This window comes from Anser cygnoides, chromosome 3, assembly GCF_040182565.1.
Source record: "Anser cygnoides isolate HZ-2024a breed goose chromosome 3, Taihu_goose_T2T_genome, whole genome shotgun sequence".
Lineage (NCBI taxonomy): Eukaryota > Metazoa > Chordata > Aves > Anseriformes > Anatidae > Anser > Anser cygnoides.
The window spans coordinates 42,380,467-42,405,161 of NC_089875.1; the positions used below are offsets into that span (position 1 = coordinate 42,380,467).

Genomic DNA, 24,695 nt, shown 5'->3' on the forward strand with positions numbered 1-24,695 from the left:
GAGAGGTGCTTTTCCGCACCGTGAGCTTTGTAGGCAGTTGAACATGTTCCCAAGAGACTGAGGCCGGGAGTCTGGTGGAGTTTAAAATACAAAACAACAACAAAAATAAAAAACACATTTTTTTGCTAATAAAATTAAGAGAGTCTTTGAAAACTTCACAGTGGATGCAGTTTGAACTGAAGGGCAGGTTAATTGCTAATTAACAACTATTAGCAAGAAACTTTTTTCCCAGGTGATTAATGCTGAGTGTTGTGTGTGTGTGTTGTTTTTTTGTAAGTGGTTTAAGCATCTGGGACAGATGGGCCACTCTCAGGAATGCTATAGTGAAGGGAAAGATTAAGTGCTCAGAATTTGGAAGACTGATTTTTTTTTTAAAGTCACATCAGACTTGTGTGTTGGTAATACTTTGATTTTTGAGGTGACCAGGCAAGATTTTTGAAGTGATCTCTGCGGTGTGGAAAGGCTGCAAGAAGGCTGTTCTGGTGTTTTCATTCTCTTGGTCCTTAAACCGCCTGCTTTTTGGATTCGTTCAAGGAATGCATGAGCATGTGCTCCAAAATATGATCTAGAAACCTAAATGCTTCTGGTTGCCTCATTGCCATGTTTGGGTATTGTCTGTGTGGTTTCCTGGGAATCTGGACCATCCTGTTGTGACGGTATCAAAAGGAGAAAATGCTAAGAGCTAAGCCTCTTTGGCTAATAATCTTGGACGGGGTTAAACCATTCATGCAAATTCAAGGAAGAAGTCATGATCTTTGATCTCTTATGCATTACATAGTAGCAGTAGTGGCATTTTCCCCCTGTAAGCACTGGCGAGGAGCTGGGAATAATAAAAGCAGGAGCTGAGAGCTGTGTTAGGATGGGCGTTGGTTCACATGAAGGGTTTTTGTAGGGTTTACCACCTTAGCAGGTTAGGGTGAGTACATGCTATGCCTGTGCTGGGAGAGGGCTTTTATTTGTGCGTTTGGGGGGGAAATTTTCTGGAAACACTTGATGAGGATTTTCTGAACGTGATTTACAACAAGGTTACGTAACAGCCAGCAGCTCCATTTGACATAACAGCAGATTGGTAGAGGCAGCGTCTTCAAGTCCTTATCTGTTAAAATGGCGCATCAGAGCTGCGTGGTGGGGAACCTGGAATGTCAGCAGGAAGGTTAAAGTGGTTTGGAGAGGAGATTTGCTACAGAAGGCATCTCTTCTGGCTTCTGGATTAGTGCTGAGCAGTAGATATTGCGATAGCTTTGGGTTTGTATGGAATTGATTATTTATTTAGCTTTGCAGTAGGGAGCAAAATGCATCTTGTTCCTTGCACAGTTGGTGTGAACATCTGTTCTGAATCTCAGACTGTTGGTGTGTGTGCAGAGATGCATTTATAAGAAGTGTACTTGCGTAGCTTCATTTATAGGAACATATTTCTGTGCTCTTCTTGCAATGCGTGTTATATTTGTGTGTTCTGGCTGCCAACTATATTGAGAAAGAAGTTTTTGTGTAGTCATGTTTTGAGAAACTAATTTTTTTCTGACTATAGAATATGCACTGATGCATCCATCTGTGTGTTGCCTGCTTTTCGTAGTGCAACAAACTGCTAGTGGCACAGTAACAGTGCGGGCAGGAGCAGTGTAAATGTCCCGGTCCTATGTTTGCCTCGCCCCGGATGGGAGGGAGGCTTCTTGGATGTGGAAAAAGCGGTTCCGTCATCCCATCTTACACAGCTGCTGGTCACTGCGGAGGTTATTAGCCACGGTAGCTGTCACTGAGACAAATGTGTGTGGGTGAGCCTTTAACTGTTCATCAAATAGTCGCTGCTCAAGCTGTGTGTGAACCAGAGCTATAAAAATGGAAAGTGCTGCGTTCCCCAGCCAGACGTCGAACCATCCATTACCCTTTCAATAAACGTTTCCGAGTTCCTTAGAAACTTGGTTAAACGATTAGGAGCAGTAACATGAGGTTCTTACATTCGTCCTCTCCATAGCAGTAGAGGAAAACATTTTTCACAGTGCATGGCTGCAGCACACCAAACTCTTCTGCTGTGTGATTCAGACCAAGTCAGTGCCTTTCCCCTTCCCTCAGTGATGGGCCACAGCCACATGTTTGTTTGCATTTTCAGTGAGTATAGACAGAAGCCCTTGGACCTTGGAGCCTGTATTTTTAGGTTTTTCTTTGCAACTTCCCAGGGAAGAAAATTATTGGTGGTCTTTTTTTTGGTTTTGTTAATTTTGTGAATTAAATAGGAGGTTCTGGTGTCATGACAAAAGAACAGGCCCTAATGGCTTCTCTGCCTTAATACTTCAGGGCATCGTAATCCAGCTGTGATTAAGAAAGTCAGAGGATGAAGACCTGACATTTCCAGCTCCGTGTTTTGTGAGGTAGAGGTTAAATAATCCTCTAGGATGAGAGAAAGGCGGGGAGGGAGAAAACACAAAAATAGAAGCTAATTGCTGAACTGAAGCGTTAATTACACTGGAGTTTATTTTTGCTAGTGGTTCAATTAACTGTAATGACTTAATTGAACCAATAATTGAAATAATGTTGCTTCCTCAAGTTTTAGCATAACCCCTGAAAAAATGCTGCTTTTGCTGTCTCACCTGCTGTGGGAGCACTGGTGAGGCAGGGGAGGCGCGTGCGGGTAGGGCCAGGTTCCCAGTAAAAAGGGGGTGCTGGCAGGTCTGGGGTCCCAGGGCAGGTGCACCCTGCCTCAGGGCTGTGTGTGTGTGTGTGGGTGTGGGTGACCATGGGGTGGAATACATTTGCCTGGCACGGCAGCTCCTTTTGTCGTGTGACAGCACACAAACTCTTGCAGCTAGCAACGTGTGTGTATGTTGATGTACTTCCTTGTTTTATGGTCTTGTTGGTGATAAATCTCTCCCCTGAGCAAGAAGTACCTGCTGTATGTGGATTTTTGGATGCTTGAACTATTTTCAGCCCTTTAACCATTTCAGAATGTCCTTCGTATCTAACGATACGCAATATTTGTATGATCTGAACGCTTTAATGGTTTTACTTCGTTATTCATTAGTGGTGCGTTCTAATCCGTATTGCCTGCTTCTCGAAGGTTTGTGCTCCCCGTCGGTGGGAGATGGGGTGAGGGTATGCTTTGGTCCGCAGTTGGAATTGCAAATGCTTCTTTGTCCTCCTGATAAGCTTTCCGGTACTCTTGATTTCTGGAACCCAGTTACACTTGTATTCTTGTGTCTCTTGTACAGTATGCATGCACATCTGCTGCTGTCTTGTTCCATCAGCTGCTGCTTGGGCCGTTCAGATTGTTGCAGCTTTGTGGCAAATACTGCTTGGTTTCTTTGTTACTTAAATATTTTAAGTTGGCAATTATTGTGTGCTGCCAAGAGGCTTGTTTCTTTCTTTTGCTTTTTTAATTTTGACTAAACAGCGTTAAAAGAAATGTGATGTTCTCATGTGCATATATAAATGGACAAATGAGGTTACTGCTGTGCATGCTGGATGGCTACAATCACAATTTTCTCTTACAAACCTCCGTTTCATGGCAGTCGTGACTTCTCCTTCATCTGCGCTGCCAGGTTTGAGCTTTTTATGGCCTTGTAAAACAAGATATCTTTTCTTCCTTGCAACCATTGGAATGTGCTTTTTTTGTTCCAGGAGCTATGTGAGTACACAGGTTTTTCTGCTCCAAAATGATGAATGTTCTTTGCTTTTGTTTGGTTTCCTAGAATCTCCAGTGTATGAGTGCTAACCAAATCACTCCTTAGAATGGGCTTTTAAAAAAAAATTGCAACCATCTCAGCTTCTATTTCTTTTCCTGACATTTCCCTCCACCTGTGTACAGCCTGCTCTCCACATCTGCTAGCTCATCCAAGTTACACAAGTTCACAATAAGAGTTTCACACTTCTTCCAGAGAAGTCCTGGTACTGTCATGAGTCTTTACAAAAGTAAAATAAAATAATCTTTTGAGACACCAAGGAAGTCGTGAGGTGTTTATGGTGAGAGGGGCTCCAGACTTGTTCAGGTTCCAAAAGAGCCCCTGGCACCGTAATTGCCAGTCTCTGGGAAGTCCTGAATCTCCCTCATAGGCATGCCTTTCTTCACAAACATCGTTCAAGGATTGTACCACTGGTCCTTGGGGGGAAAAAATATAAATATATATGGCAAAATTTTTTGTACTTCTGAAAAGTCTTTTCAGTAATGGGAAATCATGAGCTTATCTTGTCCTCTGAGCAGCGATGGCTCTTAGCTTTTGAATGACAATAACTGTTAAGCTGAAATTAGCTAGGAACTTTGGTTTATTGCAGCAGAGAGTATAATTTAAGAGCATTTAAATTTCTGAGTGATGCTTTTTTTGTGGTGGAATTGTGTTCAGAACTTTTTCATTATAGCCTTTGAGGAGTTTTCTCAGTGATTTCTTGGGAAGTGGATTTTGCCACATGGTGTGCAGTGGAGATTAAGTGAGTGAAGTGAGCTTTCAAAGCTCATCCATTTATGTTGCAGATTTTAACTCTGGTGGTTTTAGCTTCAGTAGCAGAGTACCCCCCTGAAAGTATATAACAGGCTTTGACCTTACAGAACCATACTGTTTGGTCCACGTAACATAAAACTTAATAGATGTATTTTCTACTATTTGATGTAGTTAATGCACCAAGAGCAGGAGTTTTAGCATCTGTCTCATGGTGTATGCATATGTATACATAGTAACATTCAGTTTTGAAGTAATTTCATTAAATCATTGTGGTTATACTAGAGCTGGATTTAGCTTATTGTCTTGAATTCTCTTTTGACAGCTAATCAGTTAACAATGCAATTTTACTTCTAATAAGAAGCATTCGAATAATTAAAATGCTATTTCATCCTTTCACAGAGATAAAGCTTGTTTTTTCTTGAGTATTTTCTACTAAAAATTTCATGGAGAAATTTGGATTATTAAAAACATTAGTATTTGTGAGGTTAACTTAAATTAGGGTGTGAATTGGATGTGGAGCAGCACTTACCTCTTCTTACCCAGTTTGTAAAAAAGTCCTGTTCCATGTCCCAGGTTTTCAATTATTAGTGGTTGGTGGTTATTATGAATTTAGTAAGCAGCCCTGATCTGTTTTGTGTTGCACAGAGTGGGATTAGAGCTGTGTGATGGCCAATAATGTTTTGTAAGGCTATTTAAGATTAAAAGATGCTTTCCACGTTAACTTCTGTGATTTTGTCTGCATCTCTAAGCCAGCTGGAGATAATTTTCAGAACTACTGAGCAGCCCATAGCTGACAGGGGACCAGCAAGATTTGTGGGTTCTTAGTGCTTCTGAAAATTGGTCTAAATTTCTAAGCATCTATTTAAAACTAGTTTAGTTTTGAAAATAGTGACTTTATAATAGTGAAATACCTGCTTGTGTACTTATATAAAAATTAAATGCAAGTTGGATTTACATTTGGCAGACTTTTGGCATAATTGGCAAGGTCATAAATCAGTGCAGGTTTCTTGATTTGCTAAATAATCTCATGTAGTTTTTTATTATTTATTATTACTCAATTTTATTTTTTGCCTAAAATCTGGTTTTGGTTGCTTTCACCTCAAAGTGTTGAGATAGAATTGATTATAAAAGAGCAAGGTTTTTTTGGGGGAAGCAAGTTTCAAGAAGGGCTTGTAAAAACATTTAGGTTGAAAAACGGAATTCAGGAAGAACTCAGGAAGTTTTCTCTATATTGAGAAGGATGAGTTTGAACAGGAAAAAATGATACTGAAAGGGACTGCATGAAGGATCGTATAAAGATGAGTTTGAACAACTTCTCATACAGATTCTGATGGATTACTTTTTTCTTTTTGTAGTGAGAGAAACTTAGAAAACTTCAAAGTCATTTTTGCACCTTACAATCACTGGATTTTGTGTGTATTACTGTATCTTATTTTGCTGATATTACTCTCAAGTAGTGCAGTTTCACATATTTGGAGCCTGCTGTTTCCCAGTCTCTAATGCATCCACAATATTTATCAATATATGTGGTTTGGAACTGAAAAGCTTATGAAGTATCTCATATTAACTCTACAATTTTTTAAACCTTTCAAGAGATGACACGAATAAGGAAGAAGATGAAGATGAAGAAGAAGCAGAGGAGGAGGAAGAGGAGGAGGAGGAGGAAGAAGACAACAATAACAATGACGAAGAAGAGTTTGAATGCTATCCACCAGGCATGAAAGTCCAAGTGCGGTATGGAAGAGGGAAAAATCAAAAAATGTATGAAGCTAGTATTAAAGATTCTGACATCGAAGGTGGAGAAGTCCTTTACTTGGTGCACTACTGTGGATGGAACGTGAGGTAACTTGAGTTTTAGTTAGTGATTACTTCTTGAATTACTTCTAAAATACTCCTCTGTATTTTAAAAACCAAATTAATACAGAGATCTAGAGTCCTAACCATTCAGTATTGGTGTTCTGTGAAGGGCATTATACTGTATGAAACTATTAAATTTTTAGCATTGTATAAATGCAATACTTCAGTTATTTAGAAAATCATCTTAAAATGACTTGTTCAGGGAAGGCTTCCTTCACTGTCTTATTTTTAAACCTCCCCATACAACAAGCGACAGCCCACTCTTTCATAAATTCCTCCTCTGGATTCTCTTAAGCCAATTTTATCTTACACAATATTTGATTAGTGCACTTAACTGAGTCTATATACACACTCTTCTCAGAGCAGCAGAGTACGTTAGCAGTATGGTATTTAACAAGAAAAGCACAAGATTCTTGATGGCAAATTAGTGTGCAGCAAATAATTGCGTTTCATTCAGGTCTCATTTCCCACCTGTCTGCCTCAAACTTAAAAACAAGACTCTTCTTACCCCAGTGCCTTCTTATGCTTTTCTTAGTATATTCAGGTTTATATGCTTTTAGATTTCTTTAATATAGCATTAATAGAAATAAATTGAAGCATTAATACACTTTTGCCATTTAAGACCACTTTTATTTTTTGCAATTTAAAACTTGAAGAAACTTGGACAACAGTAGGAGAATACCAAAGCTTCTTGGTGGCTTTTAAGCCAATTATTCAGTCTTCTGCTTTTTTTCCTCAGTTTCAATGTATCTGCTCATTGTCCTCAGCTGTCATCTTTAAAACTTTATTACTGTGTTTATAGAGCTTCTTTTTTTTAAAAAAAAAAAAAAAAAAAAGGTCTGAGGCAGATCCCTTATAGCATTTTTTTGGTTGATTTGTTGTTGTTGCTGTTTTGTTTTTTCCTTCCCCTCTTCTATCTTCAATATGAGGCTCTTATGACCTACTGTCATCTGGACTTTGATTACCACCCTACCTCTGCCCAGAAGGGCAGGACAAATCTCACTTAGTCACTGCTAGCAAGATCTGCTAGCAAAGGTCGTGGTTACAGAAGCATAATACTTCTCTCCCTCACTTGAATATACCTGTCTGCATCTATGCCTGGTGATTTCCAGAGCCACCTAAGCCACAGCTGAGGAGTGACATCTCAATATTTTGCATTTTGATAACAATGTTTTTGCAGAATTTTGATCTACATATATTCCTGTAGATCAATGTATCTTTCACATACACTGACTTCAGGCAGCATTTGTAAGCACAGTGGGCTATAAAGCCTGAGCCTTAAAATATTGAGGTACTAGGGGAGATGCAGCCTGCTCAAGGTAGGATTTAGAGTGACTAGCTCTTCAGTCATTGCTGGAAAGGACTTGCCTTAGGAGCATAAGTTGATGAAATTTATGCTCTGTTCACTGAGTATCACTGTATAGCGTTCAAAGAATTTTTTTATATTCCCAAAACTCTTGTTTTGCAATTGATATATAAACATAGAAGTTATTTTCCTTTTTTGAGAAAATATTAAATACATGCTATGGGATGAGATGATCAGAGTTTCATTTGATCAGTGCCACTTTATATCTGAAGAAATGAGAAGTTGAGAATGAGTCTTCATCTTGGAGAACCCAACATTCTGGTTATTGAAGGACAAATCAAGATTGTTTTTTTTAACCTTGCATTCTAAATATATACACAGATTAATGTTTGAGGTATTCTTTCTGCAACTAGGATATATTTAATTAAAAAAAAAAAAGGCATTTTTGGCAAACTTTGTACTCATTTGAGAGGTAAAAAGGGTTGTTTGTTTTTTCTGGTAGCAGGACTTGCATTTATGTTCTTACCTGGGGTTCCAAAAGAGCCCTCTGAAAGGGGCTGGGGGACAGGATTCTCTTCACTGAAAAAGATACCAGTGGTTGACATTTATCTGTGGGACCGTGTATGGACTCTGTTAAATATGGCTAATTTAATTAAAATAAACAGATTTAAATTGTTTGATCTGACGGTAAGTCTGAGCTTAAGGCAGCATCTAAACACTTTGATATTTTAGTTACGTGAAGACACATCTTGTGTGATGTGATAACTTGAAGATTTGGCTTTCGGTCATAACCTGGAAAAGTAACTGCTTTTCTGGAGTAGGTTGTAATTCCTTCCTCTCCTTATTTGCTATAGCAAGCCCCCATTTGTAGCATCCAGCAGCAGCAAGTGCTGTAGCATTAGGTCATGGCATGTACTGAATTTTGCATTCAGGGTTCTTAATTCTGTCAGCCTCCTATCCTTTAAGGTCGGCTTTCCTGTTTCCCCCTTTGATCAGTATGCCGTTTAATGATCTGTTCTTCCAAACCTGTGAGAATCTTAACTAACTACTGATGTTTCTTATCACAAGGTAACTTCAGTATCAGTCTGGAATTCAGAATAGTTGTGTGCATGCATGCCTGTGCACGTACTTTGGGGTACTTGGAATGGAATTTGGTAAATTTGGTAGCTTTTAGTAGCTTTCATTATTTTATTAAACTTTCTAGAACAAGTGATACTAATCACTGTGAAACTTTTTTCAATATAGTACCTAGAACATGTGGAATTGGAATAGAATTTGACAGCAGTGTATAGCTATACCACTTCATGCTAAAGGATCTTGTCAGCTCATGGGATTCAGGTGATAACGTGTTTCTAATAAAGGTGAAGAAAGGCAGCATGCAGTGAGGCCTGACTTGTAGTGAAAGGGAATGGTAAAGATTTCTACCCTGTTAGAGAACGTCTTACATTCTCTCACGAGAGCCTTCTGGTTAGCATGTGATAAACTGTATTTTGTTGCCTTCTAAGAAAGGATAGTTATGTTCTGAATTACACATGGATTATATGAAACTAAAACTTCTCTGGAGCCTCCAGTGCCAGTTCCTTCTGTTGTAATTTTAGTTTTTGGCTGCCAGTGCAGGGAAAAATTCATTGTATAAGCTTTTGAGATGAATTTCTTCTGCAGCATGTTCCAGTAATGGGAAACAGAGGGTGCATGTTCAAAATGAGTTTGTTGCTTTAACTCTGTCAATGGCACAACATAAGATACATTTTTCTTAAATATACCAAAGGTTTAAAACTAAGTTTTATTATTTTCAGCTTTTTTTGTTAATTTCCTTCAGAAATATGAACATGAAATGTTACTTTTGTCTTGATTTGTTGAAGCATTCCCAAGGTACAAAGTTTGTACTGAACAGTCAGCCACTGGAAGTAAAGAAGTTGTGTAGCCGTGCATGGGAGGAGACATTAAAAACTAAGTAAATAAAAACTGGAGCTCTCATCTCATATTCCAAATTTTTGATACCAGACTAATCTCCTCATTTCTTTGGTTGCAGTGAAAGAAAACATTTAATTCCTCTGTGTTAGCAGGCACAGACAGCAGAGTGGAGCTTCTCAGTGAACTTGCTAAGGCTTACTAGTTCCTTGAGGTCACTTGTCTTCCTGACAAAGTAGCACCTTTGCTAGTATAAACCTAGAGGCTGGGAAAGTATGCTTTTTTCCTTGTTTCCTCTCTAGTACTGCTGTGGAGGATTGACCATGCTATCTCTGAGAGTATGTTAGGGCTTATTTATTTATTTTTCTAGCAACTCTGTGCAAACTCATTTAGGAACACTTCCCCATCTTACCTCCTTTCCCTGTGACACCCAGCTGTTTGTTTTTGGGAGTTGAGGTAAGCAAATGTAGAAGAAACAAAACAGATCTTTGGGAAGCACTTACTTCATGTAATGAGAGATGAAAAACTTGAATGATTTTTTCTATTTTTCTTTTGGTTTGTGAGCAGACTGTCTAAGGCAAGATTAGTGATGAAATGAGAGATTTAATTTTTTCTCTTTTAATAAGGTGCAGTTCTATACAGAAAGACTCTAGCCTGACTTGTGTATTGTTCGGGTGCAGCTTGGTACCTGATGCCCTGCAGAGTTTTAAGGTTGCTTCTCCATCATGAAGCTGAGGAAACTGTAATTTGATCAGGCTGTTGGCTGTGGCTTTGGATGCATTCTGCTTGCAAGATCTGTTTGAGCTTGCTGACAGTTGTCACTGCTTAGGCAAACTATGCAACCGACATGTGAGCAGCGAATGGAGCCTGTGCCATGCAGAGGAATGAATTTGGGTGTCTGACTTCCCAGAGCAGGGTCATGGTTTCTGAGATGCTGGAGCTCCGTGCAGGCTCTGACCGCTGTTCCAGGTGCAGCAAGGAGCAGAGCAGGATAGATTCTGGCCAGGACAGTCACAAACACAGATTTTTCCATTTGTGCTCCTTGAGATGGGTTGTGACTACTGCTTCTAATATGTAACGTTTAAGATCTGTGGTGTCTACAGGTACTCTTGTATTTCTCTGCATTTGCCTTCCTCCATCACTTCAGCACGCCCCTGGTCTATCAGCTGTTGCCCGAGCAGGCAGTGCAGCTAATCTGAAGCACTGTACGTGCAGTACCCACGCTTTGCCTACGTGGAAGGTTGTATTCACTCGCGGTATGCATTTTCAATAAGAAAACAAATGGTTTATTGTGGCAACGTAACTGAGGTAGAAAGGGCACAGTGAGAATAATTGCTTTCCCCTGTGCATTTGTCCACCCCTAGTGCTCTTTTCCTGTATGCATTTAGGCCTAATGAAATCTTAATATTTATGTGGATCGTGAAATCCGTTTTGCAGTCTGCTCAGCATTGTGCCTTTATGAAAGCACGTCTTTGACTTGAGGAAAGATTGCTTCAAGTACAGTTTCTCACAGTCTCACAGAAATAGTTTTTTCCATACCAAATCCACTGCCTTTCATTAAAATAACATGGTACATTCAGATGTTCTTTCTGCTTTTATTAACGGTCACCAGGCTTGATGCCCCGAAGTCTAACATCCTTATGTGCTGCATCCTCCCTTCCCTATCTATTTATGTCGTGGGAATCTGAGGGCACCCCAGTCTTTAGGAAGGCTGTGGGATGGGAGAAAATGCAGCTTGCTAACCATGTTCTGGGGGTGGAGTGGGTATCAGCACAAAGCAGGCCAGCCATGTGCTGTACTTTGCTCCAGCCACACCAAAGGGGGCAGGAAAAGGGCAGTGGCAATCTTGAAGGTCTCGACCACTTTGGCAGACACGGGCATCATCTGCAGCCCGGTGAGGGTGCTCCCCTGGGGGGGGTGTTCCCTCCGTATGTCCCCTTCCTTACCCTGTATGCAACAAACAAGCACCTGCTGGCTCTTCTTTGTGGGTATGAGGCAGGATATCCAAGGCTGTGTGTTTTTTCAAGGTAGTCCTGCGGTAAGGAGGGATGTGAGCCACTATTCAAAATCTGAGATGGCAACTCTGACTTGAAACCACCATGATTATGAATCTACTCTTATCAGGCCTAGATCTGAAGAGTTTCCTTTAGGTTTTGGTGAGAAACCTGAGCATATCCACGTACATGTCACCTGGTATAACCTTACAACTACACCTGTATCTGCAGGAGCATAGGTAATTTCAGTATGCTGTAGTCTGCAGGGGCTGCTGTTAATTATGTGATTTGTGTTTTTGTTGTTGTTGCTCAGGGAAAAAGGAAAAATGTTTTGGAAAACGGTTTGTCAGAGACTACTGCTGACTCTGAAGATAATTATAATTTCTCCTTTCTGTGTTGTTTTCTGAGGTGTTCCTTTTTCACTGCATTATAATGTGAAATTTAAGCTATAAAATACAGTATTTAGTTTCTGGAATCCCTTGCTTAGGTCTTAACTTAGAATATGCAGGAAAGTGAGTTGGAAACTTGGTACACTTTTTTGGTAATAATCCTTTTTAATTTATTCATCTGTATCGTACATATAATTGGCAGTAGTTGCACAGAAGCTGAATTGGGCCTCTATCAGCAGCCTTTGTATATCAAATTGGTGGTCAAGTAAGTCCAGCTGGGAAACCAGCATGGCCATGAGTGCATTATGTTCAGCTCCATTTTGTGCTAGTTCTCTGCGTGTGTTTTTGGTTACTTGGTTTCTTCCCCTCCATTCTCTTGTTTACCTCAAGGGCTCAAAATCTGTATGGCTGTACGCTGAGGCGAAAGTGAAATACATACTAGCTTTTAACTGAGCTATTTCTTATTCAGATAGTCATGGATTTCACAGTTGAAGTAGGACAGCAAACGATGTTTACTTTTTTTTTTTGCATTGGTTCTTGCAGTTTCTCAGAAATATGCGATGAAACTGGGAAGTACAGTTCCATGTGTAAAGTATATTCTTACTGAGAACGTATTTCTCTGGTCTGATGTTTGTATTTAACATGGCCAGCTTTAGAAGATAAGAGAGCAGTTGTATATTGTCTAGAATAATTCTGATATAGAAGGAAACACCTGAAAAGGAGTTGAAAAGCGTTAGTGTTAAGAGTTAGTGATTCCCAAGTGTCAGCTACTCAAAAGATCACTTCGCAGATAGTCAGGCTGGAAAGGATTGTTTTTGTTACTGGTCATATTTTATATAGTAGTAAGAACTTATTTTATTGTTAGGGTTTTACAGCATATATACCAAGTATTTCTCTTAGAGATCCATACAGAATTAACATTCTGGTAGTTTGTTTTACCTATATACATGGGTTTCCTGTTGATTGATGCAGACTGTGTAAGTGCTAGCTTTGACTCCTGCCCATCAGCATGAGAAAACTTTGTTCTATATGTCCAAGCATGTAAAGAATTGAACCTTAGCTTAAGCTCTACATACTGAAAAGTATACTAATGATGCCTTAATTAAATTCCATTTTTATATTGCTAGCATTTTATCTCCATTCATTTCTTTTGTAGTGTTGTGGTTGTTTGCTTAAAACCATAAATGTGTATTTTTTTTCTGTTTTTAGGTATGATGAGTGGATAAAGGCAGACAAGATAGTGAGACCAGCTGACAAAAATGTACCAAAAATTAAGCATCGAAAGAAAATAAAGGTAGCTTCTCTCCCTTCTTCTTCCTAGTTCTCCCCCAACTTTGGTTTAAAGTATTCTTAAATACTCACACGCATTTCTAACCTTTTGTTAGGCATAATGGTAAATGCTTGATGGTAAAAACTAAAACTTCTTTCATTGCGGTTTGTTCTTTCATGTGGAGGATGGGAAGGGAAGCTTCTCTTTCCTGTGTTTCTTGTGGGATTGAAGTATGTACTTAAAACAAAAGAGGATCCATCAGTGCTGGAGCCAACTCTGGGAGGCAGAATTTAGGAGCTCCTTATCCTGGTTCCGTAGAGCAAACCTATGATGAGTCCATTTGTATGTGACTACAATTTTACTTCACAGCGTTTCTTTCAAAAGCCACTCCTTTAAAGCTTAGGTTATGATATATTGTAGGCTTAGGTTATGATATATTCTTTGGACAGTGGGATACAAGGAAGCTTTTCCTTCTGCTGCTCCTCTGTCAGCGCTCCTCCTCTTCCCCTCCAGCACCATGGCACCTCTGGAACCTGAGTCTTGTTCTAGAGCTCCTTGTGCCCTGTGATAGAGCGGCGTGTCATAACCCTGCCCTCCCACACTTGTCACTGTTCAGCCTGGCATCCTGCGGTGCCACTGCTCTGAGATCGCTGGCTGTGTTTGCTTTCACCTTTGTGTTAGCATTGACAAAGTTCCTGTCCTTGGTATAAATATCTCAGCATGGGTCGTAGAAAGGTATGTCTAGGCTTTTCGACAAAGAGGAAAGCTTGTCTTTTCAGGTTGAGTGTTCAAGATAGCTGTAAGCATGGCTTGACTATATTCTGTGTTAAGATGTATGCTCAAATTAAAGAGTTTTTCATCTTTTCGTTCACACAGAATAAAACCGACAAAGAGAAGGAAGAGAAGTATTCTCCTAAAAATTGTAAATTGCGACGTTTGTCAAAACCACCCTTTCATACCAGCACATCACCTGAGACTGGGTCCAAGCTTGACAGCGCTGAAGCCAAAAATACTGAGCAAGCTCCTGTTAAATCAATGGAAATTACTTCTATCATTAATGGGCTTCAAGGTATTGCATGTAAACTTTTTCAAACTTCATAAAATTGCCTTTAAAGGGCAGTAAATGATGGTGTAGAGCAAATGATGCAACTGTACGCCTCTGAGTCTGGCTGTTGCTTTCATTATAACATCATCTTCAGAAATAACCCATGAACAAAAGCAGCATTCACCTTTTCTGAAAATGGGTATTGTGGATCCGGTGTATATTAACAGTCTTAAGAATTTCATTCTGTTTCTCCATGTTTTTCTTTGATATACAGCAAAGCATTTTGGCTTCCTGTGTTATTTCTAAATTCCTAAGTTCTGATTTATGCAACTTTTAAAACTCCATGATTTTTTTTCACCTTGAAAAGTGGAATTAATAAAGCTAGGTGTCCTTTCAGCATGTCTGCTGGTTTCCTTTTCCATTATACCTTTTTTTCTTTTCTCAGTTTCTTTATTCCTGACCTTGAATTTTCTCTCTTTTGTCTTCCCTCTCAGAGTCCACATAGTTCTGCAAGTGCCTTTTGCTATTGCATTCAGTTCATTTTTCCAGGCTGGTTACCAGATGGGTTTGTTAGATATACTCTCCACTGTCTCTGTTATTCTGTCCTTTTAGACTGTGGATTCTTCAGGGAAAAAGTACTCTCTTAACCTGTTTTGGACTTTGGAAAAAGGGCATGCAATGGCAGTATTTGTAACTCATTACAAAAAATAAATATAATTTGGCACTTTCAATTTCTGTTTAGGTTTATTATGAAGAAGTTCGTATTGTTTGGATTTATAACCAACGTTATTTAAGTAAAAGCTGTTGCCCTCTGTTTTCTCTACCCCTTCAGAAATTAGGGAACCTCCTTGGAAGAAATTCCTGGAGATGTTCTATATACAGAATTTTCCTGGTTCCTAATTTAGCCATTGTACATTCTAATAGAACAAGAATAATCTCTGAAGTCTTTCTAGTATACAGTTTAAACCGTGTACTACTAGAATTGCCTTTAGGATGAGTTCATATCTGTACTGTTTTCTTTATTTTTTTCTAGTAGTATTTGTAACAGGAATCAAGACAAACTTTTTTTAAATTTTATTTTTAACCAGCTTCTGAAAGTTCTGATGACAGTGAGCAGGAAGATGACCAAAGTGCCCAGAACGTACACGCTGATGGCAAAGAGGAATCTCAACACGAAGCTGTGAGCCAAGATAAAAATGAATTGTGTCTAAAAGAAGAACAGAGCAGTTCAGCCCTTCCAGAAGAAACTAAAGCTCTGACAGATGCCGTAGTGCCCAAGTCAGGTTCCAAGTCTCCTGAAAGACTGCGAAAAGAGATGGAAGAACTATCTGAAGATACCGACTCTGATGGAGAAGATGAAGCCACAAAGAAGAGAAAGGAGGTAAAAAAGGAGGTAGTGGATAAAACAGCAAAACCACAGGTAAAACGTGGTAAACGAAGATACTGTGTCACAGAGGAATCTTTAAAGACTGTGTCGCCTAATAGGAAGGATGAGAAGTCCAAAAACAAAGATTCCCTTAGCTTAGAAAACAGCAGTAACAGCTCCTCAGATGAAGATGAGGAAGACAAGTCTAAGGTGAAAATCACTCCCACTAAAAAGTACAATGGATTAGAGGAGAAAAGGAAGTCTTTACGGACAGGTACTTTCTACTCAGGATTTTCTGAAGTGGCAGAGAAAAGGATAAAGCTTCTAAATAACTCTGATGAAAGACTTCAGAATACCAGAGCAAAGGATCGAAAAGATGTCTGGTCAAGTATTCAGGGACAGTGGCCGAAGAAAACGTTGAAGGAACTGTTCTCGGACTCTGACACTGAAGCTGCTGCCTCCCCTCCGCACGCTGCTCCTGAGGATGCTGCAGCAGAGGAGCAGCTTCAGACTCTTGCAGAAGAAGACATTTCTTTGCCTAGCTCGGAACTTGAAAAACCTTTGCCAGCTAGTGCAGACGTTAAACCTGTTGAGGAAAAACCACCTGAAATGGGTGAAAAGAAAGTTGAATTTCCAAGCAGTGGCAGCAATTCAGTGCTTAATACTCCTCCCACGACTCCGGAATCACCTTCATCTGTAACTGTAACAGAGAGTAGGCATCAGTCCAGTGTCACTGTGTCAGAGACATTGCCACCAAATCAAGAAGAGATACGAAGCATTAAAAGCGAAACCGATAGCACAATAGAGGTGGACAGTGTTGCAGGGGAGCTGCAAGACCTCCAGTCCGAGGGAAATATTTCTCCAACAGGTTTTGATGCCAGCGTCAGCTCCAGTAGTAGTAATCAACCAGAGCCAGAGCATACTGAGAAAGGTAAACAAAAGGGGAAACAAAGGTGTCTTCAACCTAACCATCTCTCGTTTTTGTGTTGCTGGTGTATCTTCATTCTGCTATGGTTACACTGCTGGAAAGTTGTTGGAGGAAGTAGTAGCCAGCTGCCTACTTCAAATCTGTGGAAATGGCTTAATCACCTATTGAATAAAAGAATCTGTCAGGAACTTTCTTGGCCTGATAGTAAGAATTATAGTGGTTTTAATGAGGAATAAAGTTTATACCAGAGGTGGCAATAAAAGCCCAGAGTGAACTGTAATACATCATGTAGGAAAAATTTATTGTAGCAAGCTGGATGCATTTTAAAAATACCTTGCTTGCAAGTAGAAGATTCTGGTTTCTTAAATAAAATTTTGACTTTCTTAAAGCTGATTTTTCAGGGGAAGAATAGTGCCAATCATTGCATGCTTAGGCAGCCATTTCAAACTTGCATGTTACGAAATTAATCTTAAAAAAAACAAACAAACAAAAAGAACCCACGATCACAAATATTGACCTTATTAGCAATATTTCACTTTCAGATATGATTTTGCAGATTGAAATTCCCATCCTGAGGCTACTAGAATATAAAGGATATTAAACTCAATTATTGCTTGTGTGTCATGTCAATGTATTGTCTGGTTTTTAACTATTTGCAAGACTGGATCCAACAGGTTTTTTTTGTGTGGGATTCAGTGACAGTTTCATAGTTCCATCAAAAGTACAGTTGCTTTTAAAACTGTTAACCTGCCTAAAAGTTATTAATCCAAAGGAAAAAAAAAATGTCTGAATATAGTCCTGAGATGGCAGAAGTAATTTCTTGATCTCCACAGGTTTTGGTTCTCATTGAGATAAAAATAATTAACTGAATTTTCTCAAAATGCCCTTAAGGTGTGCTACTTTTATGATACTGTTTTTGCTGAACTGTTCTTTTGAAAGAATGCAGTGTGTTCTCTTAAACAGAGGAGAGAGTTTGGAAGAGGTGAATTTGTAGCCCTCAGTAAATAAGCTGGTAATACTTTGCCAGGCAATCTATAGATATGTAGGCTTACAACTTTTTTTTGTATAAAAGGAAATGATTGGCACATGAAATCAAGAAGCTTTTTCTTGTTATAAGTTCTTTTTTAACACTATTGTACAATATTACTTTCGCACACAATTGCACATTATTACTTCTACGTGCATTAGACTTCCTCTCTGATTTTGTCAGCATGCTGGCTGTTTTAGAAAATTGGGTGAGCTTACAGTTTCTTAATTTAAAAGGTTTGTTACAGGAGGCACTTTTAACTGCAAATCAGGAGGTTGTGGAACAACATCTGAACAAGTCTTAAAACTTGCTCTTTTAACAGGTGTACTAAAATTCTTATTTTCCTTTCCTACTTTTTCCCCATTGTAGTTACAAATACCAGTAGACTTTCCTTTTTTTGTTTGCCTTCTTTTTTTTTAGCCTAATTTTTGTTGCCTTATGTTTTTTAACATTTTCTAAGATTTTTAACATAATTAATGTAATTACTGATAATAAATGATAGTTTCATTTTCTCACAGCTTCCAAGCGTGTTCAAGTGTGACAGACTTTTACCAACATGTTTCAGTTCCAATAGTTCTTAAATGCACACATTTATTTGAGAAACTTAATATGCTAAATTATATTCCATGTGGTTCAAGGGAAATTCTGATAGCACACAAGAAAAAAGTCATTTGGAATCATCTTTCATGTGTACTCTAACCAAGATATTTTGTCTGCTTTCCATCTTCCTTTACCTTCTCTCTTCAGTATAAGTAGAAAGGCGAGCTGTTTTAAGTGTAGACAGGAACTGTTGCCTTGTCTATAAACTTAAGCTTTGAAGTGTTTTTCTGAGACTTTGAGTATTTACTGTTTTTTTTCCCTCTTTCAATCATAGTCTGTGCAGGCCAAAAGAGACTTAAAGATGCTCAGGGAGGAGGCAGCTCCTCAAAAAAGCAGAAAAGAAGCCACAAAACATCTTCTGTGAACAACAAAAAGAAGAGTAAAACTAGTAAGTACAGCAGTTCACTGTGAAGTGAAATGTCATTTCTTTTAAGAATCACAGGAGAAGTCGGGAAATAAGACCAATATGTATTTTGTTGCATATAATGTATTTTAAGTACAGAATGCTCTCATCAGGGAATTCTTAACACTGAGTAAATGAATAAACTGTTTTTGCTGAATGCTAAATTGTTTTTAAATGTATTGTGTCTTTTCTGGACCTATTTCTTAGAGATTAAAATCTTGTAATTCAGGAAGACTGAGTTAGCATTTCACACCTGCTAGGGCTGGTGTCCTCGTTACCACAGGGGAAAAAAAAAAATCACGTAATTTCTGTGGCATGATGATCTTGTGTTCTAGATGGGAGACTGGGACCTGGATGAAACTGTATGTTGTATTTTCTGCAGGATGTGTTTTACAAGTTAATCTCTCCTCCAGTAACAAATATATCAATAATTCCAGAGGAATATAGGCTCTCTTTTCTGTCATCTGTTACATCTTCAGTAAATCATAAAACTTCTTTTTGGTTGTAGAAGCTAATTGGAGTAGAAACTACAGTGCTCGTGAAGAGAGGCTTAATAAATGCAGAGCTGTATGACAGACCAATGCATACGTGTTCAGGAGACAGCAAAATCAATTACTGTCTCATCCCACTGTTAGTCAATAATAAAAAATAAAAAGCAGTGGACAGTCAGCTAGAGAATAAAGCAAGCAGGACAACTGTGATGGGTTTTCTTGTTTTGTTTTTTTAAAGATATCTTTTTTCTGTTTTTTACTTTCTTTTAACACCTTTTACTAAGTCTGTACTTTCTGGTATGATTCTTGTATTCGCTCTACCCACCTTTCATGTTCATTGACCTTCTCTTCACATTCTCTTAGCCTTTTTCATTCCATTTCACTAATTTTCTACTGTAATCTTTCTTCCTTCCTTAACCCCATCTGTTAAAGTAACAAAACAGAATTTGCAGGAACTAATGCACCACGTGTATCTTTGTCCTTGTTCCCTTTGATCCAGCGAATTTATCCCTGTTTCTTGACCTGTGTCTTTGTCAGGATGCAAGCACTTCAAGCCTAGGATTGTTTCTTGTACTGTGTACAGTGCTTGGCAGATGTATGCATTTCTTTTTGTTAGACGTGAGGCACTGCTGTGAGAAAGGCAATAAAAAGATATAATGTGGAGTCAGTCATAAGCAAAAAACGCTTTTTGCAAAATGCAGGTATACTAGATAAAGCTGCTCTTGTAGGTAACTAGATCATAAAGAACAGAACCAAGAGAGGTTTTCAGTCAATACCAAGCGAGGCATAAGGTTCTCTTGATTAAATATTACTTTGAACATATTTTTAAAAACAATCCTAACGATAGAGATTCTGCAGCTTCCCTAGGCATTTTATTCCAGTGCTTCACTAGATGTATGTTGAATTATTTCTTGCCCCTGCTTCCACTCCAGGTTTACTTTTATAAAGCTAAACAACCCATCATCCTTTTAATCATTCCTCATGAATTTCATATTTTAGATTATTTTGTTGTTATTCTTTGGGCAGTTTGATTGGAAAAGTGTTCAGTTGAGCCTGTTGCTTTATAGTTGGTGATTTTATTGTGAGGTCAGGTTCTTCTGTTTTCAGTCAGTTGAAGATGTTTCTCTGCAATTAAAGAACTAGAACGTTGTATCTGAGGACTTTTTTATAGATAATGTTACATAAATTCAGACTTACTAGTCATTTTAGCTCTGAAAACCTAAAAATAAAGGTGACATAAGGCTAAGGAAGAGGACAATTGTTTATTCTCTTTTGTGTTACATCCCTGCCCCAGGATTGCTCACCTCTAAAACTGGATAGAGCTTTGCATATATCAAGAAAACAATATTTAAAAAAAAAAAAAAATCAGGAAATAGGACATCATCATCAGTCTTCCTAACTGTTTTTACAAAAAGAAGGAAGTGTAGCCCCAGTAAATATGTGGATAATTTTTGCACCTACACTGACATGCTGCACTGCCTCTTTGCCTTATTTTCTAATGGAGGTAGCATATTCATGGATGTACCCCTAAAGAAAAAGTGTGATGCTGTCTTGAACCATTCAGAGTAGAATATATCTTTGCTACACAGACCCAGAGTAGTTGGGATCTTATGCAAGAATCTTCATCTGAGAAGTCTGTCCATGTTCCTCCAGGTTCATGCACACGCACTGTCAGCAACACGCTTGTCAGTATTCAGGGTGGTTGTGGAGCTACAGTCTGATACTTGTATCTACCTCTGCAGGACTTGGTTCCTGTAAGTCTACGTAATAGTTCTGAATCTACCTGCAGAGCAACTGACTGGACAGTGTTACCTGTGCAAGGTTTCCCTTTCAAAGTATGCCAGAATTAGAAAGGCTCCACCTTATGACTGCCTGTTTTGTTGGCTCGTCCTCTGATGCTTGTGATGCAAAGGGTTGTGTGATAAGCTTCTATATCAGGTAGATTATTGTCATTTTAAGGTAAAAGGATTTCAGTCAGATAAACTGCTTTTAATGGAAATTAGCGCAGAGGTAGCTTCTGGTAAGCTTTGGTTTGGGCAGGAAGGTATTTATTTTGTAACCTGTCATCTTGTTTCTTCAGCAAACAGCAGTGATAGTGAAGAACTATCTGCTGGTGAAAGTCTGTCCAAGTCTCAGCCAGCAAAATCAGTTTCTACTGGCATGAAATCTCACCAAACCAAATCACCTGCAAGAACACAATCTCCAGGAAAATGTGGGAAAAATGGAGAGAAGGAGTCTGATCTCAAAGAACAGAATAATCGTTTGCCCAAAGTTTACAAATGGAGTTTCCAAATGTGTAAGTATTTTCTAAAAAACATGCTCAGTGTGGTCTTGGAGAATAGAATAAGAGGACTTGTTAAGTTTTGCGGGTTTTTTGCCTTTTTCCTGAAAAATATTCTATCCTTAGTTTGCTCAATTTTGGCATAAATCCTGATTTTAATTTTTTGTTTTACTTGCATTTGCAATTCAAGAAATTGCCTATATCCCACTTTTCCAATACTGTTTTTAGATACAGCTTCTGCGCTGACTTACTGTTCTTGCCAGCCTGTGTTGACCTCTCCCTCAGGCATGAATGTTACTCACTGTATGTGCTGCTTGTGTTGATGCTTCCTTGTTTTACTCCTCATTCTCCAGTTGTTGTTCAGGCATTTGAGTGAGTGATTTGTAACTCTTTCCTTCCCTTTTGTCCTAATGAATCAGGACACGTTTACTGTTTCTAATAATAAGAACTTGCAGTGTGTTTGTGCAGTGAGCTGCAGGTACACATATAGGTGGTGCTGAGCACAGCATTGAAGGGATCACACATTTACCAATCCGAAAAGCGTCACAGTAGCTTCAGTGCTATTAGTGCAACTTCTTCATTGCCTGCGTGTGTACGCTATCGCAGCACTACTTGCAATGGGAAGAAAAAATAAATATGACAAAATACTAGATGACTAGATAAGCCTTCTTCTTCCATATAATGATCAGCAAGCAATTGAAAAAAGGATTGTTAAAACAAAAACTTTATTTTTAGCCCTCTTTCTCAGCATCTAGGAGTTTGTCTAGTCAGCAATAAACTGTTCTCCTTACTACCAACCATAAACATGTATAGCATTGTGTGAGTTACTTTTTCTTTGCTTTTAAAGGTCAAATTGAAGCTGTGTGACACGAGTGATTTAAATGGCTTCTTAAAATAATCCATAATATCTCATTCAATATTCACAGATGACCTTAGCATGTGTCAGGTTTCTGAAGCTCTCAGAGCATTATGCTCTGTTCTGCTCTGCTGCGATCAGTCGCAGGCTGCATGAAGGCTGCTGCTCCTTCTGTAATGTAGGAAGAGGAACAAGCTAGTACAGCACATTGTGCAGGCACTTCTGCTGACATTTTTTTGCTAGCAGTGTTCCTTCATGCCTAGGGAATTCTCCCCTTCACCAGCTATTTCTGTGCTGAGAGAATCTGACTCCACATTTTCTTCTCCTGCCTGGAGTCTCTGTTACTCTTACATTGAAAGAATGTTTCTCCTAGTTCTTCCTCACAGCCAACTTACATTCTCCAGTTCTTCCAGACTGTGTGATACTGCCTGTATTGTCACTTTCAGCCTGCTGAGATTCATCGGGCAGTTTCCTCGTGTAACATACTTAAAGAGCTTTTTCTCCTTCCTGTCTACCTTTGTTACATTGCACCTGTTAACTCTGCTTGGCAGGAAACAGGTTGGATTTTGGAGTGCTATTTAACGCATTTCCTGCTGCTGCAGGGCACAGGATATTTGCAGAATGTGAGCTTCCCTCATCTCCCCACAGCCTAATACAGTTGTGGCTTTTGGTCCTTTGGTGCTAGCTTCATGTGGCCCACAATGTATTAAATGATTCTTAAATGTCTTTGAATGGAGTGTGTACAGCACGGCTTACCTGTGGCTGAAGGGGACTGGACCCAGGTGGTTCTTCCTGGCTGGGCTCCCCGCAGGTGTGCGCCACACTGGGAAGAGCTCCCAGCTGGGAACAGCCTGAATGCAGCTTCTCTGCTGCCTGTGTCCATGTCCCCACATGAGATACTGGAGAGAAGAGACCTGATCTCGTTGTACCTTATGGCCCATATGCCATGGATTTAGATGAGAACCAACCCACAGCTCTTCTAACTCCTGTCGTAACGTGTTTGTTTTGTAAAGAGCAAGGCAAGTCAGGCAAGATTGACCTTCCTGGTGTATTAGATCAAACAGAGCTCTAGCAAGGACTCAGAGCAACAGGCTCAAAGCTTATTTTGGCCCCTATGTTTCCACTATGTCTCTATTTATTTGCCAGTCCTTTGTGGAGAGGAATGTATGCATTTTCTCCTCCTACTCCCTTTATTAAAAAAATAGTGCATCTGTTGGTGGTATTACTTAAAAAAAATAAATGTTTGTGGTAATAAACAGCAGTTGCTGTTGCTGTGTTTGGATGTGCTGTCTGCTGTGTCAAAGCATGTCAGTAAGATTTGAGTACTTCTCACTTCACTGATGTTCAAGAAGCTTTTGGAAGTGCTGCAATACAGTAATTAACAGAGATTGTTTAATTTACAGCTGACTTGGAAAATTTGACAAGTGCAGAACGCATAACTGTTCTTCAAGAAAAATTGCAGGAAATCAGGAAACATTACCTGTCCTTAAAATCTGAGGTGGCTTCCATTGACCGAAGAAGAAAGCGCTTAAAGAAAAAGGAGAGGGAAAGTAAGTGCTGGGACATAACTACTTCTTTGAGAGGGCTGTCACATGTCATGCTATTAAGGTGTAGGTAAGAATTGGATATTTTTTAGGAAGATGTGTGCCATTAGGAGTCTGGGTTTGGTTGTGTTATTTTTCCATGTAATTTTATTTTAAACACTGTATATGATTATTTTATTATCTTTAGAAGATATAATTCAGGTATTCAGTGATATTTAACTAAACCTGGGGGGGGGGACACGGCACATTAAAAGGCAGGCAATCTATTTTATTTAAGCAGAGCTACTTTACACGGGAAAAAATGAGTTTAATAAACTTTTCTAAGCTGTGGACAAAGCATCTTGAGGTTCTGAATAATATTACTTTTCTTCAACTTGTACTACAGCTTACTATAATATTTCTTGTGTCTAGTTAAGGCTCTCACCTTAGCATAAGTGATTTGAGTCTAAAGGAAACCATCAAGTAAACTCTCTTGTTCCCCTGAAGCTGTTTTATTTCTGTAAGTAATGTTCTAGTGTTCCTGCTTCTGACAGCATTAAGAAGATTTTCTTCACATCTCATTTTATCTGCATATTTAACTGCACACTGATTATAAGAGGCTGAAATGCCACGTATAGTAAGACTCAGGGGTGCTGCAGCCTTTATACAGGCACTGCAGTTGCTGCTTGGTTGCCAGAGCCGTCTGTCTGGGCAGGTTCAGTGCTGGGACAAGGCCCTGCCAGCGCACATTTGCGGAGAAAAGGGAGCTGTTCAGTGTGCTCGTGGGGAGGAATGGCTTCTGGCATCCTCTGTCTGGGTGATCAGTGAACCAGGGCTGCAGGGGGCAATGTTGTGCTTTCTTGCACCTAGCCTAACTTGTCTTTCAGAGTATTGCCCACAACAGCTAGGAAACAGAGGTATTTTTAATTATTACACATGAGATGCTGGAGTCAGCATACACAAGTCCTTGTCACTGAATGCGTAAACCTTTTTACTGCTTAATTTGTAAATTTGTAAAACC

At 39.2% G+C, this 24,695-nt stretch overlaps 1 protein-coding gene across 4 annotated transcripts in view; it reads left to right on the forward strand.

The window, feature by feature from the left end:
* The window catches only part of ARID4B (AT-rich interaction domain 4B), an 87,889-nt gene that overhangs the window by 61,401 nt on the left and 1,793 nt on the right, over nt 1-24,695 (forward strand). For 3 of the 4 annotated variants that reach the window (XM_066994026.1, XM_048047914.2, XM_048047915.2), the window contains 7 exons: nt 6,021-6,269; nt 13,094-13,178; nt 14,031-14,223; nt 15,288-16,496; nt 18,395-18,508; nt 21,095-21,310; nt 23,555-23,701. In XM_066994026.1, coding sequence (XP_066850127.1) covers nt 6,021-6,269; nt 13,094-13,178; nt 14,031-14,223; nt 15,288-16,496; nt 18,395-18,508; nt 21,095-21,310; nt 23,555-23,701 — 2,213 coding nt within the window. The remainder of the gene's footprint in view (nt 1-6,020; nt 6,270-13,093; nt 13,179-14,030; nt 14,224-15,287; nt 16,497-18,394; nt 18,509-21,094; nt 21,311-23,554; nt 23,702-24,695) is intronic. The other variant, XM_066994027.1, reaches the window with a different exon arrangement.